General features: G+C 37.9%; 1 protein-coding gene across 20 annotated transcripts in view; it reads left to right on the top strand.

Moving 5' to 3' along the window:
* Positions 1–27,379, top strand: part of GPHN (gephyrin) — a 234,953-nt gene that overhangs the window by 101,148 nt on the left and 106,426 nt on the right. For 19 of the 20 annotated variants that reach the window (XM_053385637.1, XM_053385662.1, XM_053385629.1 and 16 more), the window contains 2 exons: positions 13,426–13,520; positions 25,600–25,666. In XM_053385637.1, the coding sequence (XP_053241612.1) occupies positions 13,426–13,520; positions 25,600–25,666 (162 nt within the window). The remainder of the gene's footprint in view (positions 1–13,425; positions 13,521–25,599; positions 25,667–27,379) is intronic. The other variant, XM_053385759.1, reaches the window with a different exon arrangement.

Genomic DNA, 27,379 nt, shown 5'->3' with positions numbered 1-27,379 from the left:
TTAATCTTGCTGATATGTGGACTTCTGTGATTTTCTTTTAACCAAGTATTTATTTATTTATTCAAAAAATGAAATGGTGTGTGATTCAGGGCATTATCTTCATCTGAGCCCTACTCTACGGAATAGGATTTAAGAAATTAGCCATACAGATTGTAGCAATAGAACCATTGAGGTCTTACAATATTTTTTGTAAGTTAGATAAAGGTAGAACATCAAATGTAGTCAGTTCAGTTTTTGGCCTCATAAAGATTGTTCTTTCCCCTCTAACCAGGTACATCTCATTTTGCCAAGTCATGACTTCTGCTCTCCGTAGCAATGTGCTGCCTGCAAAGCTCATGGTATCAAAAGCATGTACATATTTTATCCAACATGTGTTGTTTTCAAAGTTTTAGACAAAGCATGCTTGAAGTTGTTGTTCTAGACAATTTTGTATCCATATTGCCTCCACTCAAACATGATAGTTGTGGTTACTAGAGTTGTTTTGCGTCCTGGTGGTGGTAGTTTTTGTTGATATCATTTGTAGTATTTTCATGGAATATAGGTGATCATTCTGCAAACGTTTTGGAGATTGTTTTAAGCCTTTGAATCATCAGTGCAGCTTACTTTATACCACTGAAGTGTGGGTAGTGAAGTGGAAATAATACTGTTTAAAGCTGAACTTAAAAGTTCTGAGCCATCTTGTTTTTTTAAAAAAATAACTGTATTGACATCTCATATTAATAATAAGTAATTACTCATCACCACACAATATATATAGACCATATATATCCGCCCTCCCACCTGCTCAGTCACCAAACTGTCCAAAGGTAGTCAGAAGAAGGCCTCTTCAGATGAGAGAGTATCTGCAAACTCTCAACTAAGCCTCCCCTGCATACTATAGTAAACAGTGATGGAGAGAAGGATTATAATGCCAGTTGGAGAATCCCCAGCTGAGAAACTGGAGAATACCTAAAGCATTCCTTTTATCCACAAAAGCAACCTAGCACTTTAGTAGCAAATCACAGCTAAGAGGTATACTGATAATAAAGTTCTCAGGGTCACTTTACACATTTCAGAATTTATCACAACTACGATCTATATACAGAACGAATTTAGATAACATGCATGCAGATAATAGAGCAAAAAACCTGAATGTGTGATCATCACACAACACGGTCGCCACCTTGCCCTCACAATTGAGGCGACCCAGGGCTGTGCAACATCATCGCACCATGCACACACACCCCATGGCATGCACGCATGATGAAGGCATGCCCCACAGTGTGCGTGCATACCCTGCGGTTTGTTGATGTCACTCGCAGAATCCACAGGACGTGCTGACGTGTCTTGCGGATGTCCCCCGGCTTGTGGGCATGACGTCAATACGCCCCGTGGCATGTGTGTGCGGCCTCCAGGAGGCGGTAAAGAATTGAAAAACACCTGAAGTAGTGGAGAACCCACTCTGAATAAATTACAACATGAGTTTTTAAACTATCTGAACTATAAACTATTCTAGACGTTTATGGATTCATGTTTAAACTCTAATTGGCTTTAATAAACTTACTAGACCATGCAAAATGTTTGACCTACCAAAACAGACACAGCTCTAGTCTTTTATGGTGGCCACTTAAGGGCATGAAAAACTGTTCTTCTTGCTTGCCTGACTGCAGAAACAGAACTTAAATAATACTCAGTTTTTTATAGGAAAGAATTATAAATTTATCTAGATTTCAGGCCTTATCAATTTGTGTTACGCAGCACAGAATGTTCAACACAGTGGGCTGTAGCCAATGTTCTTTGTCCACTAGTGTGAGGGCTTTTTTGCGGATGAGTTTTAATGTTGTACAATATAGGAATCAAATGCAACAGTTGCTAGCGGAGACTCATTTCTTTTGCAAAATCTTTCTACATTCTGACAATCACAGAAACAAAGTATGAATGACTTGCATTCCTTTTATTTGCCTCTCTAATGTTTAAGAGCGCTTGTACATTTCCCTGTTGGAAGTGGTACACATGTGAACATAATAGATTTTTCCCCCATAGGAGAGTTATAAAAGCATCTTTTCTCTACCAGATCCATGTTTGTGTATTTTATGTATTGTAGTTAAAACATTTCTGCACCACCTTTCAATTAAAAATGCCTAGGGTGGTTCACAATCACTCCCATTGTGTTTAAGGAAAAGAGCCAAAACAGAAAGCATACTTCAAACTTGAAATGAGTGTTAATATCTATAGACTTTCTAGGAATTATCTTTTATATTTTTCTGGCAAATCCAGCATTATTCATCATTGTATATCCACTTTTAGGTTTCAGGAATAAATGTATGTATTCTTTTAGAACTTAAGATCAGTAGCACCTACCTAACTATAAATCAAACACATATTTAGAACTATCCCCCTTTCACTTGATCTGTTTCACCTTTTCTCAAATATATTTGTGGGTTTTGTCTAAGGTTTGAAATGGCTTTAGTCTCACTTACTATTAAAATATTTTTTGTGCCTTTAGTGACTTGTCTTTTGCGCTGTTGTACTTCCCCTCCCACAGTTTTTAGTTTTCTATAGTTCAAAACTCTTTCCACAATTCACCAATAAACTTGTTCCTTCCCATTGTCCACATTGTATTGATATATTATGATTCCGCCTTTTTCTACATGATTAGTTTTGGTGATATATGGTTCTTTGACATCTCATTTACATTAGATGCCATTATGTTATTTCCAGATAATGTTTGCATTTGTGCAAAAGATAATTGTGCATTCTGTAGTAATTTTATACTTAAAAAATTAACTCATTGTATATGATCCTGACCACCTTGAATGCAAATGATTCCCATAGGCAAAATGGAGCCTATGCATGCAGACAGAGTGAATGGCCACTAGGGAAATGTAAAGCCTGTGTGGATTGGAGCATGAGTCATTTGGTTGAGGGTTGGATGAAGGTACATGACAGGTAAACCAAGACTTTCTCTTGATGGCCAGTAGTGGCACCTGCTCATCAACCTTTATGTGTTAGTGTATACAAGCAACTAGGGTGGGGAATGGAGGGGTAGGGAAGCTAGTAATTTTATGGGAACCTCAACCCATGCTACACTTGTGGGGAACTGAATTGGTCCCCAGTATTTTTAAGAATTTCCGAAATGTGAAACTACTGTGATGTTAATCCATTTGCACTGTACAGTTGCAAAGGACATTGCCTCAGTGGCATCCATAGTTCAGGGGTTGTACTCAGTACATTTGTGCAACAGACAGAGGAGAAAAGCCTGTGTAAAGTTTTGTTCAGCTATATGTCAATGAGCCACATTGTAAGCAATGACAGTTAAAGCAGAAATACCTAAAATACACTATTTGATTGAGGTCACATAATGACATTATTGTCGTCAAACCTTAGCATTACCAGTCTTTACTTGTAACTCTTCTAAACTGGCTGTTAAGTAGTAGTTGCAATTTCACAGCTTGCTCACTTTCTATACTCATTATGGCTCAGTCTCTTCATTCAGTATCTCAATTCCCCTGCAGTGTATTCAGTTCTTCTGATCTCAAACTTTCCTCTACTTTTATTTCATGTGGTTTAACAAACTAACTGTGTAAGATACAATTGGTTGCTAAGTCTATGAAAAAATCGGAGCACAGATTATGTAAAGTAGTTAATCAAATAGAACTTAGGCACCATATTTCAAGTTTTTGTGTATTGGCACAGTATTAATATAGTGACTCACATATCCCTCTGGTAATTTATATGCAGATAAATAAATGAACTTGTTAAGACTGGAGCTAGAAGCAGAGGCAAATGCTTTATCTTCTACCCATCCCTTTCCCCAGTGTTCTGCAGTGAAAGTCAAAATGATGGATAAAACTATAGCATTTGACAAATTACTAATAGAAAACCAGGTGGGTATAATTTAGAGTAACAGACACAGGCCATTGACTGGAATACTATCAGTAATCTACAATGTGTATCTTTATAAGGTACAAACTTGGGAGATTAAAAAAAACATGATGTGAACATATTATCTGACACATGCAAAGAATAAGCAAGCTTTTCTTTGGAGGGTCTGGTAGTAGTAGAAGAACAGTTTCCTCATCCAGTTCTCTTATCTGCCTTCATTTTACCCCATCTTTATGTATGCAAGGCCTTTGTGAGTTCCTGTTTTCTCTGTAGTGCAGACAGTCAATAGGCTAACATTAACCACTTCCTATCTGTACCCCTCTATGTTTTGCAGAGCATTCCCTGTTTAACTGTTTTCATGTCCTCAACCCAATGTGCTACACCGAAACTGTTTTCCTGATATCAGGGGTTGCCCTGGATGAGTTTATTTCCCCTTTTATTTTTAGAACCCTACCTCAAATTAAGACCTTTTAACATCAATGAGTTGTCCAACTATTTGATTAATGTGATGTCCATGCAGTCTTTATGTACCTATGGAACTTCTCATTCTGATTTACCAGGACTGAGACCTGTTTAGTTGGAATTTTGCTACTTTTTATTGTGTCAGCCTTTTTTTGTGAAACAAAGCACCAGCTTTTGTGGGTGAAAGTGGATAATTCTGTTTTGTTAAGGGGCAATAATACCTAACTTGTTCCAAAGGACATCCTTTAGAGATCTGGCATAAGAATAATTCTACTACAGGACAAAGATACAGATATCTCCTCTACAGTCACTATATTTAATGTCACATATAGGATAAAATTGCTTATCTGAGCTTGCTGTCCTTTCCATTTTTAGTCTTCCATAGCCTATACATATTTAATAATTGCAATGCCTGCTAGCTAAGGCTATTTGTCAAGGTCATTTTTTTCCTGACTTGAATTCTATTGAAGGGCTCCCTGGGCTGCAGGATCATTGTTTATGGAGCTCTTTTGCATCTTGTACTAGCACCCTCTTCAAAGTGTCATTCTGCTCAAGGACAAAGAAGAGGGATCTTAGTACATAAATTAAGGTAGAAGTGTTTGTGAAAAGCTTAGAAAAGCATTTCATTACTTGAAGAGTGAGGAATAATATCCTTGTATGTGCATTACAAATTATGTGTACAGTGTACTGTTAAATCCTTGTTTAGACCAGGTTTGGTTACCTACTGGAGCATTCTGAGGCCAGATAGCTGCAGTTCATGTAACTGATAATTAGGAGATTCAGAACCCCATTAGCACATATTATATTATAGTTGTATGAATATGTTGTTGTTTAATTTACAAATTGCCTTTTACATGCAACTCAAGGCAATGTCACTACATACAATTAAAAAAGCAAGCTAAAATAGTTTTTTAAAAAACATTCAGCACAAAATTTAACTAAAGCTGGGTTTAAAACAATACAAAATGAACACATAAAGCAGAGATCTTTTCATTCAGGTGGAAAAGCTTGTTGAAACAAAATTGTCTTCGGCTGCAAAGCTTACTCAGGAGTCTTTCATACTTGTCAGACTCTGACAATTCATGTAAATACATTTTGTATCTTGTTAAATTTTGGATTTTCTCAGTAGGCTCTGAAGCAAAGTGTGAATTCTTTCCATTTTGTGTAGTGCCTCCTTGTGATAGCATGATTGGATCAAATCACTTGATCATCATTCTGGGGACCCTAATGAAGGAGCTTACATGCCAAAAAAATTGCTTTCATCAACAATTATCATTAAATAGATAAAATCCAGAGTACTTTTTCCAAAACCCATGGGCAGAGAGTTTCAGTGATTTAGCTTGGGGAAACTGCATCTGAGAGCTATTTGTAGCCTGTGAAAAATAATATAACAAAAGAACCTCATAGAACATCTGGGCTGCAGCCTGACAACACCACAGGAGACCACAATTGATGTGGGGAAACGTTGCCTGAATAAACCTGGTAGCATATTATTTTTTATATATGCAGATCTTCTTTTTTCAAATATAGCTGAATTGTACTTTTTTTTTAAAAGTTGCCTTTTGAGACTATATAGTGGGATATTCTAAATACACGCATACATGCAAGTTTAGGGTGGAATTCAGTATTGTGCCATGATGAACGCCCATTAGAACAAGCATTGCAGCTTGCTGGATGGAATGATATCCCTCTTCTCCCACTTTGTGCTGTTCTGGGGGTTATTTTGATCCTCCCCAAGCCAATTTTGGGGGCACTGGGGAGTGGGTGGGAGGAAAGGGAGGAAAGCCCTGGTTTTTTAAAAAATAGAAGCCCTTGCACAGGGCTTGTTCTGATAGGACTCATTTGTTGTAAATCCCACCCTTAGTCTTTAACTAATCTTCTGCTACAAGATTCCTTTAAAAATGGCAATTCTTCCTTAATGTTTGTAATAAAATTTCTTAGATAGAATATTAAACATGTCTCTTACTCATGTTCCCACATTTTACGGTTGTACCAGAAAACAGAAAAGTTGGAAAAGGTTCAGAAAAGGACAACTAAAATGATCAAGGAGTTGGAGTGAAATGAGGCAAAGTCACATTTTTTTAAGGGGGAGGGAGATGACAGAGGTCTAAATTTATGCATTGTCACATAGAGCTAGGCACCATCCAAGGAGGCTGAATGTTGGAAAGTGCAGGATGGCCAAAATGAAGTACAGTCAAACCTTGGTTCCCGAACGCCTCCATTTTAGAATGTTTCGGCTCCTGAACGCCAAAAACCCGGAAGTAACTGCTCCAGTTTTCGAACAATTTTTGGAAGCCAAATGTGCTACGCGGCTTTTGTTTTGAGTTTCCCTATTGTAGTGAGGCTTCCGCTTTCAGTTTTCGGTTGTCGAAGATTTCGGAAGTCAAACAGTCTTCCGGAACGGATTATGTTCGACAACCGAGGTTTGTACAGTGGTACCTCGCTTTAAGAACAGTTCTATTTGCGAACGATTCAGTTTGCAAACTCCTCAAAACCGGAAGTAGTGTCCCGGTTTGAGAACTTTACCTTTGTCTAAGAATGGAATCCGAATGGTGGAAGGGCACCGGCGACGGGAGGCCTCATTAGGGAAAGCAAGAAAGGTTTTGGTTTAAGAATAGACTTCCGGAACGGATTAAGTTCGTAAACCAAGGTACCATTGTACTTCTTTAAACAATGCATAGTTAAACTACAGAACTCTCTCCCATAAGATGTACTGATAGCCACCAACTTGGATAGTTTTAAAAATGCTCCCTGAGGGGAGTTGAAAAAGAAGCTTGAGAGTTGTCACCATCCAGCTCCTTCCCCCAACTGCCATCATAGTGTCATCTGAAGGATCATCTTGCTCTGAGGGGAATGAGAAGAAGCAGTAACCGCTTCTTCTAAAACATACAACCCTAGCATTTGGCCATTATTTAGCCCTGCCAATAACAGCATTGCCTCCACCAGTAAACTAGTCAGGAATTATTTGCATCTATTAATGATAGCATTTACCACCTCTGTTCCTCTCACAGAACTCCCAATATCTTCCTGCCTCAGTTTGTGGGATGTCCACAAAAACAGATTCCTTCAACTGTAGCTGATTCCCTTTCTCCTCTGTTCCTTTGCCTCTTCTCCACATTCGTTGCTTTCTTTGGCTTAGTCAGAAACTACAAGTACAGTGGTACCTCGGGTTAAGTACTTAATTCGTTCCAGAGGTCCGTTCTTAACCTGAAACTGTTCTTAAACTGAAGCACCACTTTAGCTAATGGGGCCTCCCGCTGCTGCCGCGCCGCCGGAGCACGATTTCTGTTCTCACCCTGAAGCAAAGTTCTTAACCCGAGGTACTATTTCTGGGTTAGCGGAGTCTGTAACCTGAAGCGTATGTAACCTGAAGCATGTGTAACCCGAGGTACCACTGTAGTGTGTAATTTTTGAAGAAATCCTTTATTTCAGAATCATCTTAGGAGGTTGCCCCCCACCGCCACCATTGAGTTTTACATCAAGATATTAAGGGGAAAGCACCATCTGCAAAACAAATGGTAGATTATGGCTTAGATCCAGAGTCTCCTTCTTATCTGTGAAACGTACACTACTTGGAACCATAACTATTGACACATTTTTCTCTGTATTCTTCACTTTCCAAATCCTGCTGTCTTTTCTGCCCTTGGATTGCTCAAACCTGTGTCATATGCATTCAAACTTTTCTTATTGCATCTAGCTTTTCATTTCAGCCTGCTAGATCATTCCACTCAGTGTTTTCCGCAAACTGCCAAGGATAGCTCAGTTCGTAGAGCACGAGTCTTAATCTCAGGGTTGTGGGTTCAAGCCCCACATTGGGCAAAAGATTGCTGCATTGCTGGGGGTTGGACTAGATGACCCTTGTGGTCTCTTCCAACTCTATAATTTTATAATTCTCTGTAGATAATTGCATTTTGATGATTTAAATTATGCAGTTTACTCCTTGATGTCATTTTGATGCTTGTAATAATAAACAAAATCATTTTGAATTGAAATTGGGCCCTTGTGGTTCATGTTAACTGCCCCTGGTAATACAGGGCCCCCTTCTTTTCATAGTATGCCACAAGTCTTAATCCAAGATCACAAAATACCATAAATTCATGGTAATACACATACACATACAGTGGTACCCCCAGTTATGAACGGGATCTGTTCCGGAGGCCTGGCCGTATCCTGAAGATTTCGTAACTGGAGGACCACTTCTGCACACGCGTTTGCCGCATTCACAACCGAAGGTTACGTTACCCAAAGGTAACGTAAGCTGAGGGTCCACTGTACATCCATCTTTTAGCGTTAAACATATTATCAGAGACACATTAAGGCTTGGTAACATAGCTTCATATAGAATTAAATGTCAAGGAAACCTCACTCCCTGACAGGCTGCTTTTTTTGGTGTAAGAATACTTTTTGTGAGGGAGCCTTCCATCATTTGTGATCATTCCATTGTCCATTTGCAGGCTAAACCAGTACCTTCCAGAAACAGTTTTACCTTGTGATTAAACTGTCTAGAGAGCCTCTTAGACAGTAAGGAATGCTTGCATGCATTTTGCAAATAAATATTTATTGCAGCACGTACGCACTTTGGAATATACAATGAAAATCATATTCTGTTGTTTTAAGATTGAACACTCAAAAAGGATTTGCATCCTGATAAGATTAGAAATGTACTTTCACAGCATACATAACTATAAGAATGTCCTTAGTATTAGGCCGTAGTGTTAGTGTTTCACTTCCTAGTCAGCCAGAGAGTGGTAGCCTTTGTTATTTCTAGAGGGCTAAAATGGAGATTCATTATCTTATTAGAACTTCTGTAATCTGACGCGCTTTTTGAAAATCTCATGAATGAGTTGTATTGATAGAGTATATAATTTATAAAAAGAAAAGTGAGGTTTTAATACTTGTGTTTAACAATAAAAGTCCAAAATCATTAGCACATTGTACTTGAAGGACATTTTTTTCTCAAAGCAATAGCAGACTATATCTGAATGGCTAAAGCAACTCCACTTTTACATTATTTCTGTTGTGATGGTTGAATCTTGCACAGGACTAGTCTTGTGAATTTCAATTAGCAATAATTGTTCCTTGGATTAACCTCATTGAATCTTTATTTGAATCTTCAAACTAATCCTTTCTTCTGCCACCATTCTATTCAGATACGGTAATATAAATTGCTTTTATAGTGATGGGGATACTGCTTTTCTGTTTGATAGTTGGTTGATGTTAGTTGATTGATGTTGGTAAATTATTCAACTTGCTCAAATATGAAATCTGATCATGTTCAGAATGTGATCTCTGTGTTCCTCAGAAATTATAACTTATGCTTACATAGCTGGATACAAGGAGGTAGTTTTGTTATACAGAGTAGTTACATTAAAAATGATGGCTTGCTCCAGTAGGGTAAAGTCTACATTGTGCAACAGTCTGTACCAACCAAATTGTTTCCCCTCCATCTATCCCTTATTTCAAAGAGGGAAAGCTGTGAAAGCATTTGGACTTTATAATTTGTTTTGCAACCTCCATTTTACTGATAAAATTGGTATAAAGCTGATGTAGTATGATGGTTATAGTGGTTAAGAGATGAACTATGAAAATCTTTGTTTAAACCTCACCTCCACCATGAAATCACTAAGTGAACCTAACTTAGACAACTACTCCCTCCCAGCTTTAGTCCCTATCCACAACATTAGAAGTAATAATACTGACTTATTTTGCAGGATTGTTTGAAAGGATTGCAATTATATAATGTGAGTGAAGCATTTAGTGAAAACACTATACAAATGTTAAGTACTATTAAAGAAAATAGTTCCAATTTTAATTATTATGGTCATTTTTACTATTCTTTTTTTCTGTCTGCTACCCAGGACATACTTCCACAAGAGAGGGTCCTGTGGCACCTTTGAAGTTATTGTGACGTAAACTTTCATGAGCCACAAAATCCATAAACCTTTTCATCCTTTGGGTGCCCAAGACTCCCCCTACCACAAACTAACTCTGTAATTTGTTTCTATACAAATTGTAAATAGAACATTACTTTCAGCGTTAATTAATATTGTGTTTAAAAACTGTAGAACTGAAAAACTGAAAGAGAACCTCCTAAAACCAAAATTTACACTGCAGGCATGTCCCGTCCCCCACTTACCCAGGAGTTACGTTCCGGGGCCCCGCATGCATAATTGAAATTGTGAAAAGTGGGGAGGACTCCACTTTAATAGGGAGGGTGTGCAGGGAAGGGGGAGGAGAGAGAGAGAGAGAGATTTGCACTGACAATCATTCAGCCTGTGAGTGCCTGAGCCTGCCTGATTGCCTGAGGGGTGCCAGTGCACATGGCAGCGGTTGGCTGAGGAGGAAACCCAGTAGAAATGGTGCCAGGTTTGGGGTGCGGATGTGCAGCGGAGCAGCAGGTGCCGGGAGAAGGTGCCTCCTGCTCTGTGCTGCTGATTGATTGAAGGGCACCTTCCCTCGTTCAGACAGCACCCCCAAGCAACTTCCAGGCAGCAGCCCTGGCCAAGGGAAGGCCTATTTATTTATTTAGCGACGGCCTGCATAAATGCAGGCACGTGTGAGTGGAATGTGCATAAGTGGAGGTCCCTGTACACTCCGGTCCCACTTTATGAAAGTTTGCTATGGGAAAATTCACTTATCTGAACACTAGGAATTAGTACCCAAACCTCACCATACACAGCACAGATTCAGATTCTTTTTACTTCTGTAGTTAGCTGCGGGAAGGGGAGCAACTGGACAAATCAGAGAGCTTTTTTCTGAGGTTTCTTGGGGAGATTTTTTTTGGGGGGGGGGGTCAGAATTCTGTGGTCAGGAGCACATTAGATTTTTCCCCATAGGAATCTGTAGAAATTGTCAACTCATTTTGCAAACGCTCACCTAATGATTGATGTCATTGGCATGTCATTGCCAATGGTATTAGGAAGACAGAAAGCCAAGTCAGGCCATTGTTCTGTCTAACTCAGTATTGCTGACTAGCATTGTCTACCCATGGCTTCAGGCTAGGAAAATTCCGAGCCCTATCTGGAGATGTCATAATTTGAGCCTAGAACCTTCTGCATGTAAAGCAGATGCTCTCCCACTGAGCCACAGCCCAAATATAGCATATTATATGGTCTATAAAGTTCCAATTTCCACAGGATCGTCCTACCTTTGAGAGCATTACATGTGAACTGGGTCTTAGAATCTCGTTCGAATTTCCCCCCTAAAAATGTTAAGTAATTCAACAACTTGCAATTTCCCTACCTCCCAAACAAGTGAAACAGCTTAAGTTTATGGTCTCAGGGGAAAGACACCATTTTCAATATCAAAGACTAATGAACTGAAACATAGGAACATTCACAGTTTGGAAATGACCTAATATATTTCATGGAGGAGAGAGCCAGGATCTGGCTGCTTAAGTATGCAACATAGGGCAGAGGTAATACAGTCCAGAAACCTGGAGCAAGGGGAGAGGTGTCAGAGTGAACCTCACGATGACTCATGCTGCCTACTTTCTGTTTGGGCTGCAGCCAAAAAATGTCCCTCCCACACAGATGACTCCAGCACATAAGTAGTGGACTTCCCCCCTTAGTCCAAGAGATAGCTAATTGTATTTGCCTTTACCGGGGAGAGGAGAAGCTAACAGGCCACCAGAAGTTTAGCTTTAAAGCTTAGGCTTGAAGAAAACACTCACTACAAGGGATGGAGTTATACGTCTTCACTTCTGAAACCAAGTAGCTTTATCCATCATGCCACTTTTCTCCTTCCTGCCCAATTGCTGGTTTGAATTTGAGCTGAAGATTTGTTTAGAAAACCAGAACACATAAGCATCTGATCTAGTTTTATTTAAGTGTTTTTCTCCTTTTCTTCCTTTGTCCCTTCAGTCCATAATTTTCTATCTATTCCTGTATTTTATAAGAGTTTGGGGTTTGACTGGTCAAGGATAATTTTAACCTTCTTTGAATACATTTTATTAAGTTTAGGTTTCATTTTAAACCTAGCTTTTCTTTTCTTTAGAAGTTTACTACAATTGAAAATATACTATTATTTCAATTCTAAAAACTACCCCATATATTTTCTTACTGTTTCTGACATCTCTATTGGAAGTTGTAATTCCTTAATTGAGGAATTTCTTATACAAAGTAGGTGGCAAATGTTACTGTAGCATGCTGATGATATCTTAGCTTCTAAAGTGGAGATATAGCAGGTTTGAAAACCATTGATTGCAAGTCATGGATGGAAGGCATACATTCTTGGCAAAAGATAGTAACCATTTTGAAAGGTTATATAAGTCATTACCTTTCATTAACCATATGCACTGTTAAGGTTACTTAGATTTCTGTGAGAAATCTACTAGGCCAGGTGAGGCTATAAGCAAATCAAATCTATTATTTGCATGGCTTAAGTATTTTGTGGCCAATGGTTGTTAACCATTCGCAAACTAAATGTCATGTTAATTGAGCATCCTTATAGTTACATAGACTTACTTTTGCATAAACAGATACGTTGGCCTCATTCATATGTCACATTAGTTTAAAACAAGCTATGGTTTCATGTAAGCATACTGGTGCATACTGCTGAGAAGTTATTGTGCCTCTCCTCCCCCGCGTCCTGCTGCTGCTGCCACTCATGCAGTGCTATTTTTCTAGAAAAAGAGGTGCTGGAACTCGCCATTAACACCTCCCTTGTTCTCTTATTATGGCTATGGCACTGACTTGAGAAACTTGAGTCAAGGTTTGGAGTTTGGCTTGTTTCCTGGTGACAGAATAGCAGGAGAGGAACAAAGTGAGAACTTTTCAACAGCATGCATTAGTTCACTGCATTAAACAATAGCTTGTTTTTAAACTATGGTTTAATTTGATGTGCAAACCTGACTAGTGTATGATCAGCAGAAAGTCCTAGAAATTGTAGTGGAATGTAATGCAAGCTTCCACAGAAGCTAATCTTAGTGGATGAGTGTTTACTGGTTATATGCCCTGAGTCTGTAACATTCACTACTGAAATTCATGCTACATAGTCTTCAGGAAAAGGACGGAGATTTCAGTTTTTATTTAGTTTTATATTAATTTTACTTTCTTTTTGTTGTTTTCACTCAGTCTGCTGTTTAATCTTTGATTACAGGCTACTAAAGAAGTAATAGAACGAGAGGCCCCAGGGATGGCCTTGGCAATGCTGATGGGATCACTTAATGTTACACCTCTGGGCATGCTCTCTAGGTAAGAATATTAACAAAAATACCATGAATTATTTCTCTAGAAATATTTAAGGTGGTGTAATGTTTGCATTGAGCAATACATTAATACTTGGCCCCTTCATCATTTTCAGATTCAGGTAGATACACTTTTTTGAGGCTCCTGATTTATCCTTTTGGGACCTCTGGCATGTTAATAGGCCAGCCAATATTTGAAAGTACTTTAGAAAACGAGTTAATGGTTTCAGTGTGTTAAAAAGCAGGTATCCATGCCAGATCAATTTTACATAGGGGGACAAAGAGAATGTGGGTGGATGCCACCTACAAAGAAAAGTTCATTTTCAAAGTCACATATCAGTGAATGGCATGGGATAGGCTATTTTTAGGCTAACTGTCGCATTTCTGAAAGTGATGAACTGATTTAGACATACTGTACACCAAGATGAAGGTAAGCAGCTGTGCTACCAAATATATAATAGCTGTAGTAGTCTCACATTTTAAGGGTGAAGTGCCATAAGGGCAAGAGCAGTAAGCACACTGGAAATTGGCCAAAACATGGCTTTGGAAAGCAGAACTGTTTTAACCATCCCACACAGCTATTTCAAGTCTACTATATATTTAGCAGCCAACATTTTTCCTACAATTGCACTGAATGTCTAAGTCAGATAGATACTTACAAAATTACAGTGAATAGAAGACGCAGCCATACCTCTTAAAACAGTTACAAGACAAAAAAACCACATGAAATAAAATAAACAGCATATAGATACTAACTTCAGTGTTCCTGACCCATGTCATCAAAGCTGCTTCTTGTTAATAAAGGTAACAATTATGTACAATACTGACTTGCCAAACTGAGGCACATGGCCTATGGAACATGAACAAACCATTACATTTTATTTAAAAGTGATTTCCTGGTTATTGTGGGAGGTGATGTAAGCTGGGTAATTTAGAAGAGGGTTTATTCTAGCTAGGAGCTGCAGGCCTACCTTACTGTGAGTTCTCCTTTTCATATTTTTACCTGCTTTCTCCTAAAATAAAGCTTTGTTGGAGTTTTGATGCCTCTTGTTTGAAGCTTAAAGGAGTCAGTGTGAACTTTGTATGTTTTGCAAATGGCAACAACAAAGGTGCACTATGTCACTCACAACACCTAACAAGTCAGAAAAGCTGCTAAATTTTGCTAAAAATGATAATACCAATAATATGTAATAGATTGGCCAGGTTTTCTGACCACATAGCAGCTTGAACTGCTGGACAGCATTTTATTATTTATACCTCACCCATCTGACCGGGTCTTCTAAAAGTTGTATAGTTATTTATCTCCTTGATATCTGATGGGAGGGTGTTCCACAGGAAGGGCCCTACTGCTGAGAAGGTCCTCTGCCTGGTTCACTGTAGCTTCACTTCTCACAGTGAGGGACCTGCAAGGAGTTCCTTGAAGTTGGACCTCTGTGTCTGGGCTGAATGATGGGGTTGGAGACACTCCTTCAGGTATACAGGGCTGAGGCAGTTTAGGGCTTTAAAGGTTAGCATCAACACTTTGAATTGTTCTCAGAAACGTACTGGGGGCCAGTGTAGATCCTTTAGGACCAGTGTTATATGGTCCCAGTGGCCATTCCCAGTCACCAGTCTAGCTGCCACATTCTGGAATAGTTTTAGAGAACTTAAATTCTCAGTTGTGACAATTCAAACTTTGTAATCTGAACAATTTATATGAGAATTATGGAAATCTTGAAAGGGATCACAACAGGACATTGCACCTGGAATTATTCACCACCTTGTTACTATAACTCACAAATTTATGTTCACACAAGTTGGTGTCATTTCTGATTATTACATTGAAGTGTATTCTACAAAGGCTGCCACACAATCCCCTCAAACGTATTTGAAGGGGCCAATACAACTTGGTGGGGTGCTTGATGTGCAGCTACTGCAGATATGGAGATAATGTATTGCCATGGATGAAAATTTTGCTAATCTAGCCCACTTTCTGTCTGATGTTCTCAAAAGAAGAGGTGTAGACAGCTGGTGACATCACCAAACCCCATGAGGATTGATCAGCCAAGAGAGACTGTTCCAATCTTTCAATATGTTGTGGAGGATTCTACTCTTGCACTTCCTGACCACAAGAGCAACTGAAATCTAACAACTTGAAAATGAAGGTGCTTTCAAATACAATTGCACGTCACTGCCAAAACTCTTTTGAAACCTATAAAGAACTTGCTAAGCTTCCATGGCCTAACAGGCTGTGGCATAGTATCATCTTGCAATAGCCATGGAAAGATGCCCTGCTTGGAAGATACTGTTTTAAAGCAACCTCATCACTTGTATTGGATGGGATCAGTGTTGCTCAGATACCAATAGACTTCTGTCATGGAATCCTAGAATTGTAGAGTTGCAAGGGACCATGATGGTAATATAGTCCAGCCCCCTGCAATGCAAGAACCTCAACTGAAGCATGCATGACAGATTGCCATCCAACTGCTGCTTCAAAACCTCCCATAAAGGAGAGTCCACCATCTTCGGAGGGAGTCTGTCCTGCAGCTCTTGCCATCTAAAAGTTCTTCCTAATGTTTAGCTGATAGCAAAAGCAGGCCCATCTATATATGACTTGGCCAAAAGGGGTTTGGTAGACACTGTAAATTGGGAGTGCTTGCAAAGGCCCTTGCACAGCACTTCCCAAGTTCCCAACAACCGTTTGTTGGTCACTTGGGAAGTGCTGCTCAATGAGCTTTGCAAAGCCCTGTACTTGGCAAGTGATGAACTCAGGGCTTGCAAAATGCTTTGCTCAGAGCTTCTGAAGCACCTGGCATCCAGCTGGCCAAGCCTTGACATTTGTGATGTCAGGTGCAAGGCAGGTGGATGTGGCTTGGCCAAAACAGCCTTGCGGCCAAATGGGGAGGCCTCGCTGTCCAGATTTGACCCATGGGCTGGAAGTTCTCTCCCCACATCAGATTATAAGAACTAATGTTTAAAATGCTTGAAATAGCTATGTGGAATGGTTAAACAGTACTGCATTTTGAAAACATGTTTTGGCTACAGATTTTTAGTGCTTTTGTTGCTTGAGACCTTATAGCACTTCACCCTTCAAAGATAGACCTTTGTTGTCAGCATATGTTTGTTAGCACTGCTCCTTACCTTTTTTGTGCATAGTGTCTTTTAGATCTACAACAGTTTTTTTCCAAAAATAGTGTAACTTGTGGCACATGGTGATACATTTCCTAGAAAATTATCTTCAGTGCTATATTTAGGGTAGCATTCTTCCTTCTTTGTCACTCTATGTACAATTGAACTGGCAATGCTAATATTGATTTAAGTTTTTTAAAATGACATTTTGATTGGTTATCATTGGTAAAAATTAAAAATGACATTGAGGTGTTTGGTAGGGGAAAATCTGGTTAAGGATCTTATTCTGAAACTTTCTTGTGAATCTGCATGTATAAAAACATTGCACTTTTTATACACTACTTCAGCTGATGCAGAGAAATGCTGACTTGCCTAAGGCTGTCTAGTGAATTAATGGCTACTAGCAACTTCTTGGCTTGTTCTTTCATTCAGTAGCCCTGCTCACCTAGCAGTGATTTTCTTATCATGGACACAATCCAGAAAAGTACTGTATTGTAAGTTTCCCCTGAAATAAATTAACTTCTAATGTAGTCATACTTTAAGATGGCATGAAACTTGCTCATTAATTAGCTGGTAAGCAGTATTCAACAGAGAACGTACATAAACACTGTTCCTATAAATATAGAAAATAAATAAAAATGAATAATTTAGTCATAATAAAATAAATTATTTATAGTCATTTGCTAGTCCCAAAACAAGCAAAGAACAAAGCTTGGTACATATCCCTGTATTTTTATGAGAATTTTTCTCTCACTTTGCCTCCACTAAACTCCCAGCTTTCTTTATAACAACTTTATAACAATAAGAGCAGTTGCTAAGAAGGGTTTATTTTTTTAATGCCAGAGGCTGCATAAGTGATATGCACATGTGTTGTCGTTGTCATGGGATTGTGGCCTGTCTGTACATGACACAGGTATGTTCGTGAGATCTCAAGGAAATTCACTTTACTAAGTATTTGTTAGAACAGTCTTCCCCAACCTGGTGTCCCCCAGGCCCAGATGTTTTTGGCTACAGTTTCCATCAGCTCCAGCCAGCCTAGCCAGTCGTCAGGAATGATGGGAGTTCATCATTCAAACCATCTAGCACCAGATTGAAGAAGTCTGTATTAGAGAAAATTAATACTGTGCCTCTCTTGAGTTGAACATAATTATGATGGGGTGGGGGAACAGAGATTAGGTGGTCACATTTAGCTTTCAAGATGAATTGTAAAATGAAATACTTAAGTATAAATAATTCAACAAGAACACATTGTGAGTGTTCTATAAAAGTTAGTGTTTCTGCTCTTTCCATGGCAGAGAAGACTGGCAAATAATGTTGTTCATTGGGTTTCTTTCCTATCATTATTTTATTGTATTTCTAATTTTTGCAGTTAAAAGGGGGAAATGTTAAATGAATTAAAAGTAGACTCATTTCCAAAACTAGACAGTTCATTGTACCATTCAAGCATTGGATTATCTTTATTCTCCTCCTTGCCGCCAAAGTGGCAGTGAAATTGTCATTGTGTATGAATGTGATTGTGCGTAATGTGTCCATTAAGCAGCTTAATTAACTGTAAATCTCATAAGACTTTGAAATATCACTGAGGAACAAAGACTTTTCTCGAAGTACTCTAAAACGGGGGTGGGCTTTAAACACAGATCTGCCCATATCACATAGAGGAGCCAATCTGTGGAGCCTTTGGATTTGCCTTGCATATTCTTCCTGTTGGCCTTGCTCACTCTCATGTGATGTTAGTGTTAGAAGGCAGAGAGTTCCCATTGTCACATGGACAGGCAATTTTCATGGAAATGGCAACTGGAAAGAGGCTAACCCTCACCCGTGCATTGCCACCCCCACCAACAATTATATTTGCGCAGCAGTTAAACAGAAAAAGCTCCTATTGATGCCCACGGGAGTTTTCTCCCTCTAACTTTTAGAAGACATCTGAAGGCAGCCCTGTTTAGGGAAGCTTTTAATGTTTGATGTATTACAGTATTTTAATATTTAAAAAAAAAAAAAATTGGAAGCTGCCCAGAGTGGCTGGGGAAGTCCAGCCAGATGGGGTGATGTAAATAATAAATTACTATTATTATTATTATAAGCTTAATTGCCACAGGCAGGGGGGGATAGAAGGGGGAGGAGAGCAGAAAAAGGGCGTGATGGGGAGAATGAAATGGTTGTAGGGAATGTGGATGTGTGTGGATGGATTTGCATATGTATGAATACAGAGATGGGAGTGAAGGGTGTACTTGTGTAAATAAGAGTAGCTGTGTGAGAGGGAGACGAAAACAGTATGCAAGGTGGTGATGACCTTAAATTTAAATAAGTTCCCCCCCATATAGAAAGAGAAGGGGTATCTCTTTTTTAAAAAGCAAAGGGGTGCATGGGTGAGGAGTACAAAACACTCCCTTTCTCCAAGTCCTTTTCTCCCGACCAATAATACTTCTGAAATCGGAACCCTGCTAAGGAGGAAAATGGGGTGGGGGAAGAGATTGCAGGAAGGTGATTATGTGAAGGGAATACACTGATATATTACTATCATGTCTAGTTCAGGCTTGAGACTTTGCTACTGAATGGTTACCAAAGCATTTACTCTATTTGTAGTTACATTAACTTTGCTTGCTATGTTGCTAATGTGTTTGATACACTTACTAGGATGAGGAAAATGACACAAATCTGCTTCACATATGTCAAATGGCATTTCCTTCTTGAATCCCTAACTGTAAGAAAGTATTGCACAAGCCTCTTTGGAATCCATCTTCAAGGTCTATGCAGTTTCTGTTGGTAACTTGAGGCTGTGTTTACTCAGTTACTTTCCTTCATGTGATTTCAGCTTAACATGCTTGTTCAGTAAGACTGTTCAATTACTGTGTTGAGGCAGCTCCAATTGCAAAAATTGCTTCTGAATGTATTCGCTTCAAATGAAGCAGTAGTGAAATGGTGTTCTAAAATACACTTGGTGATCATGTAGCAATACATGGTGGAAAATATCTATTCTATATGAATCAGTACTTTACCTGCCAGTGTTTCCCTTACTCTGTTCTTATGAGGTGCTGTTTCTAGACCATTATTACTATTCTGGCCTAACCACTTTTGTTAAATTATCACATGGTGCTTTTTGTATACAAATAGTGATTAGATTCTATATCTAAGTCTATATTAGACCTAGATTCTTCTGAATCTGAAACTTTTTAAACATTTTGAGTTATGATGGTGGTTATCCACCAAATCTACATTGTTATAAATTAGGGGTGTTTCAGTGGTTGTCCTGAGTGGCACTAATTATGATGGAACTAATCTGCACTCATAGAATTTTCACAAATAGTCCATCTACTAAAGGAAGTTATCAGCCTTAGAACATGATGCTCCAGCTTTGTGAGTTGAAATAAGGAACATAAGGTTCCTCACATGTGTACAGGAGATGTCAATGCAAAGTGGAGGGGGGCTAAGAGATAAGTGTAGCTTCTGATGGAATGTCATTTTGCAAAGAACACAAGGGTGCTGCTGAAAATAGCAACCGCAAATAGAGTCTTCCCCCTTCCCCTGTACTTTCTAATTCAACTTCCTATGTGACCTGACATAATTACTACGGCCTGGTTCATAACACATAATGGTGAGCTAGAGACTCTATGTACTGCTGTTAGTTATTGCCATGGTCCTCACCACATATTTTCTTTTAACTGAACTAGAACCCTGTTCTTTGACTCAATGTATGTCTTTGGAATGGTACAAGCTTTCTTGGACCCAAATAACTCTACCCCTTTCCCACTGTGATTGGGCTTTAGTTGTTCTTTGCTGGCATCAGACAACAAACGTTTCCACGTGCACAAATGCTGTTCCTGATTGTGCCCCATCCTGCTGTTCTTCCTTCACTTTGCCAGCCTTCTCCTGGTTGCTCATTCCTGTCTCACTTCCTTCTTGTCAACTCCTCATATCTGCCTTGCTTGTACAGGCTCTTTTCGTCTCTGTTATTTAGAAAATGATCGTGTAGTCAATCTCCCTCACCCCCTCTTTTTTAAAAAAAGAACGATTTGTAGCTGCCTTGGCCTGGATTTGGCATAAATTGACTCTGTTCCGAATATGGATAAATCAGTTGCGCAGCTCTACTAATTAGATCCAAGTAATTAGCTTTCTGGTGAGCCAGTTTGATACATGGATACAGCCTAGAAAACCTCAAATAATTTGACTTGTATTTTAGTCTGGACAGAGGGCCAGTCTACTTCTGCACCAACATAAGCAACAGGAGTACCAACAGGTAAAGCAGTACTTCCTTTAGTAATTAATTTTGAACTTTCTCCCACTCCTGGACAGTGTTCAACAGAAGAATCAACCTTGGTCAAAACGATTTTAAGGGCTGGAGCAATCTGTTGTCCTCCCTTTGTATAAAAAGAATTCAAAATGGTTCCAACAAGACGTCTTACTTTAATTAGAGTAGCATCCTTATGGGCCATCAAAGAAGAGTTAGCTGCAAAGTGAACCCCTAAATAACAAAATAATTTATCCAGTTATATGTGGGATATCGCTTACTGAATGCAAGCACTTTAGTTTTAGAAAAAATATTAATATATAAGCTGTTCCTTCTGACAGAAATTGGGCAGCAGATCCATCTGCTTTTTCAGACTGCCCCATGCATAGAATGATGCTGACCTTTCTATTTCTTATGGCATCCAATTTCCCAAACAATTTACCCAGAACATTGACATAAAGGCTGAAAAGCAAAAGCACCAGAAGCATTCCTCTTTAACTATGTTCATAGTTGGAATTGGGTCAGATAGAGGTCCACTCCTGCCTACTTTAATTTTAACAAATGTATCATGGCCCAGACTTTGAAGAAGCATTGGCAGCCCAGGGCAGCAACTTAGCCCTCAGACTGCTTCTATCTAGCAACTCAAAAGCTGAGGATAGGTCAACAATAGATATTTTTTAACCATTTCCCCAATAAGATGGAACAGAGTATGGCAACAATTAATAGTGGAATAAGAATTTCTAACCCCGACTTTCTCTTCAGACAGAATACAGTTGCAGGAGATACACGCCTGCAACTTAAGCAGAAATAAGTTTTACAGGAAACAAGCAACAAACTGATTTAAAAAAAGGATAAACCACAGACAGTTCCAACCATAAAGGAATTAAGCCTGTCAAGCCAATATCAATAAACAATTTATTGAGGATAGGATGCCACAATTAGAATGCATATTAAACAGTTTGAGATGCATGTGATCTTCCCCTGAGGCCTTATTTGACCTAGTTGGAACATTCAGGGATTTGACCATACATGAAGTTGCTGGATCCCAGTTAGGGAAAACTCAATAATCCACCAAAGGGGAGGAGAAGCTGTTGAAGAGTTATATAGTTTTGTAAAATAATTAGTCTAATCATCAGTTGAAATCTAAGCTTTAGTAACCCCTCCTCACTTAGCCAGTCCACAAGGAACGATAGCCCAAAACTTATACTCATTATTTCTCTGACAGCCGAGTCTAAAACTTTCCACTGAGTTCTGTTATATTCTTGCTTTCTGCTCTTTTTTTTTTTATGTATGAGGCATTTATAAAGTGATCTAAATTTGATGAGCTGTTCAGTGGCTACTTCCATTTTTAGTTTACAGTGTTGTCTGGAGAATTTAACCAGAGTCCTTTTAGCATTCTTGCAGTTCTTATCTGCAAGTGGACGGGCCAAAATTCTGATATGAGATATATGGTGTAATTAGAAAAGGTCTGTCTGCTGTCTGTTGGTAAATAATTAAAGAAGAGGCTTTCCACAAAAGACAATGAGGATGAAGTATTATTAATTGGTCAGATCTCATCAATTTATTCTGAGAGCCAGAGAGCCTCAGACTACTTCATTCTTCTGGTCCCCAAGACCCATTGACTCCAATTATGTCAGTAAGATAGCTGACCTCCAGCAATATTGAAATCTAAAATAAGCTCAAAAGGATAGTGATCACTTTCTATATGGATAGAGAAAAATTGGCAATAAAATTAATATATACTGGTTCCTTGCTGATTTGCTTTATAGTATGCTGAGAGTTTGTTCTTATAAAATTAGGGGCATCAAAAAGAGCATCTTAGGAGTCTGTGGTTGTATATCATCTGTAAACAAACATACAGTTTTACTATAGATTATTATGTGTGTTTGTTGAAAATACTTGTGGATTCAGAGCGGGTTTTCTTAAAGAGAAATAATTGAGCTTTTATTTCTGTGAAACAGTTACTTGTGGCTTGGCTGTTCCATGCAACAAGCTGTGCCATATTTTTATTTTGAATGAGTCACAATGTGTTGTTGTTTTTAACAGTTTTTGTGATTATTTGACATTATTAATACCTTTTTTTATTGCTAGCCCTTGATTATCTTGATTTAAAGCACATTCGGCCTCAAATGGTGCTTCCAGCTTACCTTTAAGGTTTCTTTGCTTTGTTTCCTGCACTGGTGATGTTTGCATGAAGAAAAACAAATATGCCTAGTTGAAGTAATGCCTTACATACACAGAAGCAGTCTTCTGCACATGTGTTCGTAGCTGCATAAGAATCTGCATTTGCAAGCAAGAGCAGTATGTGCAGTTCTTGTCCTGGCTTAGCCCCAGAGGGCTTACATTCATCAGCTTATTGTTCATAGCACTGAACATCTGATCAGGATGAATGAACCAGGAAATGGATTCATTCCTGCCTTGAACCGATGATTAGACTGATGATGATATGACTGGAGCTAAGTGCCTGGAGCCTTGGCTGCTATGCATTCAGGTGAGTCAGGGTTATAGTGCTAAGAACTTCATTTGAAAAAAATTAGGACAACTCACCAGAAATATAGTAGCAGGTAAAAATACTTCTTTAATGAAGAATATGTGCTTCTACTTTACCTGCACCCCACAATTTCTCAATATTTACCACAAGGGCTATAAAATCCAGAGAATTTTTTTTTAATGCAAAAGACAGGAAAGCTATCAGAAAGCAGTCATCTGATCAACAAGATGTGAGACAAGGCTTAAAGAAAATTAGGGATACCATGAAGATAATGCATAAATTTAGCTATTCACATAATATGAAGGGAGGCTATCAAAATATAAGCCTTTCATTTCAGACTACAGTGGTACCTCGGGTTACAGACGCTTCAGGTTACAGACTCCGCTAACCCACAAATAGTACCTCGGGTTAAGAACTTTGCTTCAGGATGAGAACAGAAATGTCATGGCAGCAGTGGGAGGCCCCATTAGCTAAATTGGTACCTCAGGTTAAGAACAGTTTCAAGTTAAGAATGGACCTCCAGAACGAATTGAGTTCTTAACCTGAGGTACCACTGTATGCATCTCAAGAGTTATCAATAAAATTTACCATTCAAGCCTACTGATAGGAATTGTTATGTTGGAATTGTTAGGTAACCTTTCATAAGTAAAAAATTAGAAATATTATTATTTAAAATTAAATACCATTGCTCTGGATTTTGTGTATTTTATGCATTTTCATAAGCTTGCAATAAAGTTAATGAAATTCTTAGCGTTTAAAGCAATTTAAAACTGTCATTTCTCTGTAAACAGAGTTTCTGTACATGTCTGAATTAATCAAAGACCTATATATCTGTAGAATGTATTTTAGACCTTAATTAAATTATGTGTTTTATTTTACACCCTTTATATCATATGGGTCTAACTGTAGCAGGTATAGTCAGCTAGATAATACAGAATAATGGTTACTTCACGAATCCAGAGAATATAGAAGGGGAGAAAAAACCATATAAAATTATGATATTCACATTTAAGTCAGTAACTTACTCTTTAGTCTTAGAATCTTGAAGGGTACCCTGGATCCTTGATCTTCCTTTCTGCTCCATGGCAAAATATGGCCCAGGACATAGCAATATTTTTTTCTGAGAATTGATTTGGTTATTACTTTTTACTATTTGTATCTCAGGTTGTTTACAATTAAAAAGTGAAGTCAAAAAGAAAAAAACTTTTGAAACTCACAATTTAAAACAAGAAACAGAGTAGAGCAATGAAATACAACAAAATAGCTGCATAAAGCTCATTAAACCTGAGCAAACAAAAATGTTTTTATTTATTTTATTATTATTATTATTATTATTATTATTATTATTATTATTATTATGTAATTTATATCCTGCTCATCTTGCTGGGTTTCCCCAGCCACTCTGGGTAGCTTACAACATGTATAAAAACACAACAAAGCACCAAACATTAAAAAACAAAATATCCTATACAAGCAACAAACAAACCAATAAATCAATAGAAACCAATAACAACAACAATAACAACAATAATGAACAGTTTATAGTTATACCCAAATTAAAATAGCGACTACCCCAACAAAACATTTCACCAACATCAACCCGACAAAAACAAAACTGAGGAACCAAAATTAGAACTGTATAAAACATTTTCGTTAGTTGCCGAAATTCAAGAGTGCATGCATGAGAAAGTCATGTGCTGAAAAGAAAGGAATATTTTCTTGTTTAGATTTCCTCCAAAATGTTGGAGAATTTCTGGCCAACCTAGAAAGTATTATTTGAATTCTTACTCCTCTTCTCTACCCATAAATAAAATGGTAAAGTATTCTATTTAACAGGTCGTGGACAATGTGCCTCACCTCACATGTCTTGAAAACATCATGGGAATGAAGATTTCCCTCTAACCCTAACATAGATTGTTTATTAGTTCAATCAATCAATCAATGAGGGCACTATTTTTGAAAAAGAAGCTATGTAATAATTATGCTTTGCTACTGTTAAAACCGTTTAAGAGTTGCTACTTTCGTTCCCACGTTTGGAAAGCTTTCATGCTCATACCATGCTTAATGTGTTGATGGAACGCTTTAATCAAATATATTTAAATTAAATTGGTCCATTGTATTGAATAGTCTGTTTCTACTGAGCACATCTTAAGACCTCCCCTGTCTTGACCATTGGTAGACAGTTATGAATAATAAAACATTTTGGTCCAGTGTTGATGTTTCCCATGCACTCATATTCATCACAGTCTCTTCTCTTTTCAGACCTGTATGCGGAATCAGAGGGAAAACTCTTATAATTAATCTTCCAGGTAGCAAGAAGGGGTCCCAGGTAAGCAGTATTCTGGGGAAAAAAATCATTAATATTCATTATGAATCTGGGGAAGGAGAATAATTTTGCCTTTTAAGTTATTTCTCCCATGAATTGTAACAACCATGAAATTAACAATGAAACAATAAGGTGAACATTATTTTTAATGAACATTAGCCTTCTATCTTGTGAAACCTACAATGCCATCATCCCGGTTATCAAAACAAAGGCTTCGAGTTGTTTGGTATCTGAAGGTCAACTGGTAATCATTCAGCCCAATCCTCTGAAATGAATGAGGGAGCCCTTCTGGGTGGGTATATGTGCATCATACCACTTATGTATGGAATATTGCTGAATTATGGCACATATCGAGTTGATTTAGAATGTGTTGGGGCAAATCTATACATTATGTGGCATCATTGTTCAGTGATACATGATTGCTTTTTGAAACCGAAATGGCAGCTGTGGGTGTTGGTTCACATAAGCTCTTTTCTCTTATCTGCTCACATACCTGGTTAGATATAACACTTGCTGGTTTGTCAAAATAGTTTGCCATGTTGTCCAAATGGGCAAACAGTGGTAGAGTAGATAAAAATCAATGATGTAATAATCATAATAACAACAACTGCAGTAACAAATAGTATTATTTAAGTTTGTCATTGTTTTATTTTTAATCTGGAAACTGAATCAGTACCACTGCTTTAACATAATGAGTTAAAGGAGGTTTTTTTTAAAAAAAAAGAACCAATTTTATAATTTCTTAGCTATGAATAGTTTCCTACAAAATACAGACATTTCCTGTTCACCCAATAAAGAGAAACCTCTCTGGTCTGCCCAGTAAACTATCAGGCTATACTTTGACCTTTCAGTTGTGGGTATTTTAGTTTCACTTTCTACTTTGTTTTTGTGAGTGTGAGATTGTGCAAAGTCAGAGTAACATAGAAAAGAAGACAAAATTTTCCAATGTGCAGATTTCTGTATTATCTTTGGGAATATTTTATAGGTTAAAAAGGGAACAGTGCACATTGTATGTAGTGCAAGAAAGGATATGCAAGATTTATTTGCAAAAATGAAGCCCTACAAATGATAATATATTTAGTGATAAAATAATATGATTTTGGTGATCAGATTTGCACCATTATTTAAGAAATATTTGAATAAATTTGCTTAACTCGATTTAAATCAGTTATATAAAAAGCAGCTTTTCTTCTTACTGATATAAATCTTTGAGTTAAAATGCCTTGAATTTGAAGTTTGAAACTGGTTTGCAACCCTTGTTTCAAGGAACTACTTAAGCCACAGTTTATATTTTTTTTATAAAGATATTTATTAAAATTTTCCATTGCAATACAATAAAAAATCAAAAAAGAAAAAACAAAAAAGTTTAAAAACACATAGAATTCACAATCCTTATTTTCAGTAACATATTTCCCTGACTTCCCCACACCTCCCCCTCTTGTATTCCAATTCAAATTGTTGGTTCAACAAGTTCTTATCCCTAATTTTTAACCTTTTTATATTTAGTTCATTTTAAAAAACCAATTTTGCCTTATAAACATCAATAATAGTGCATCAATACTTATTCTTAAAATCTTTTTCTAAAGTTGGCCTAAATTCCCTTCCACGATTTCCTCGATTCTCAAACAGATAACAAAAATAAAAACAAAGCAGATTATAATTATACACCCTTTGGATTCCTAAAATCCCCCCCCCCTTTCCCGGTTTCAATCCCCA

Source organism: Podarcis raffonei, chromosome 1 (genome assembly GCF_027172205.1).
Source record: "Podarcis raffonei isolate rPodRaf1 chromosome 1, rPodRaf1.pri, whole genome shotgun sequence".
Lineage (NCBI taxonomy): Eukaryota > Metazoa > Chordata > Lepidosauria > Squamata > Lacertidae > Podarcis > Podarcis raffonei.
The sequence above is the reverse complement of the archived record's forward strand: the minus strand, read 5'-3'. Positions and strand labels throughout refer to the sequence as shown.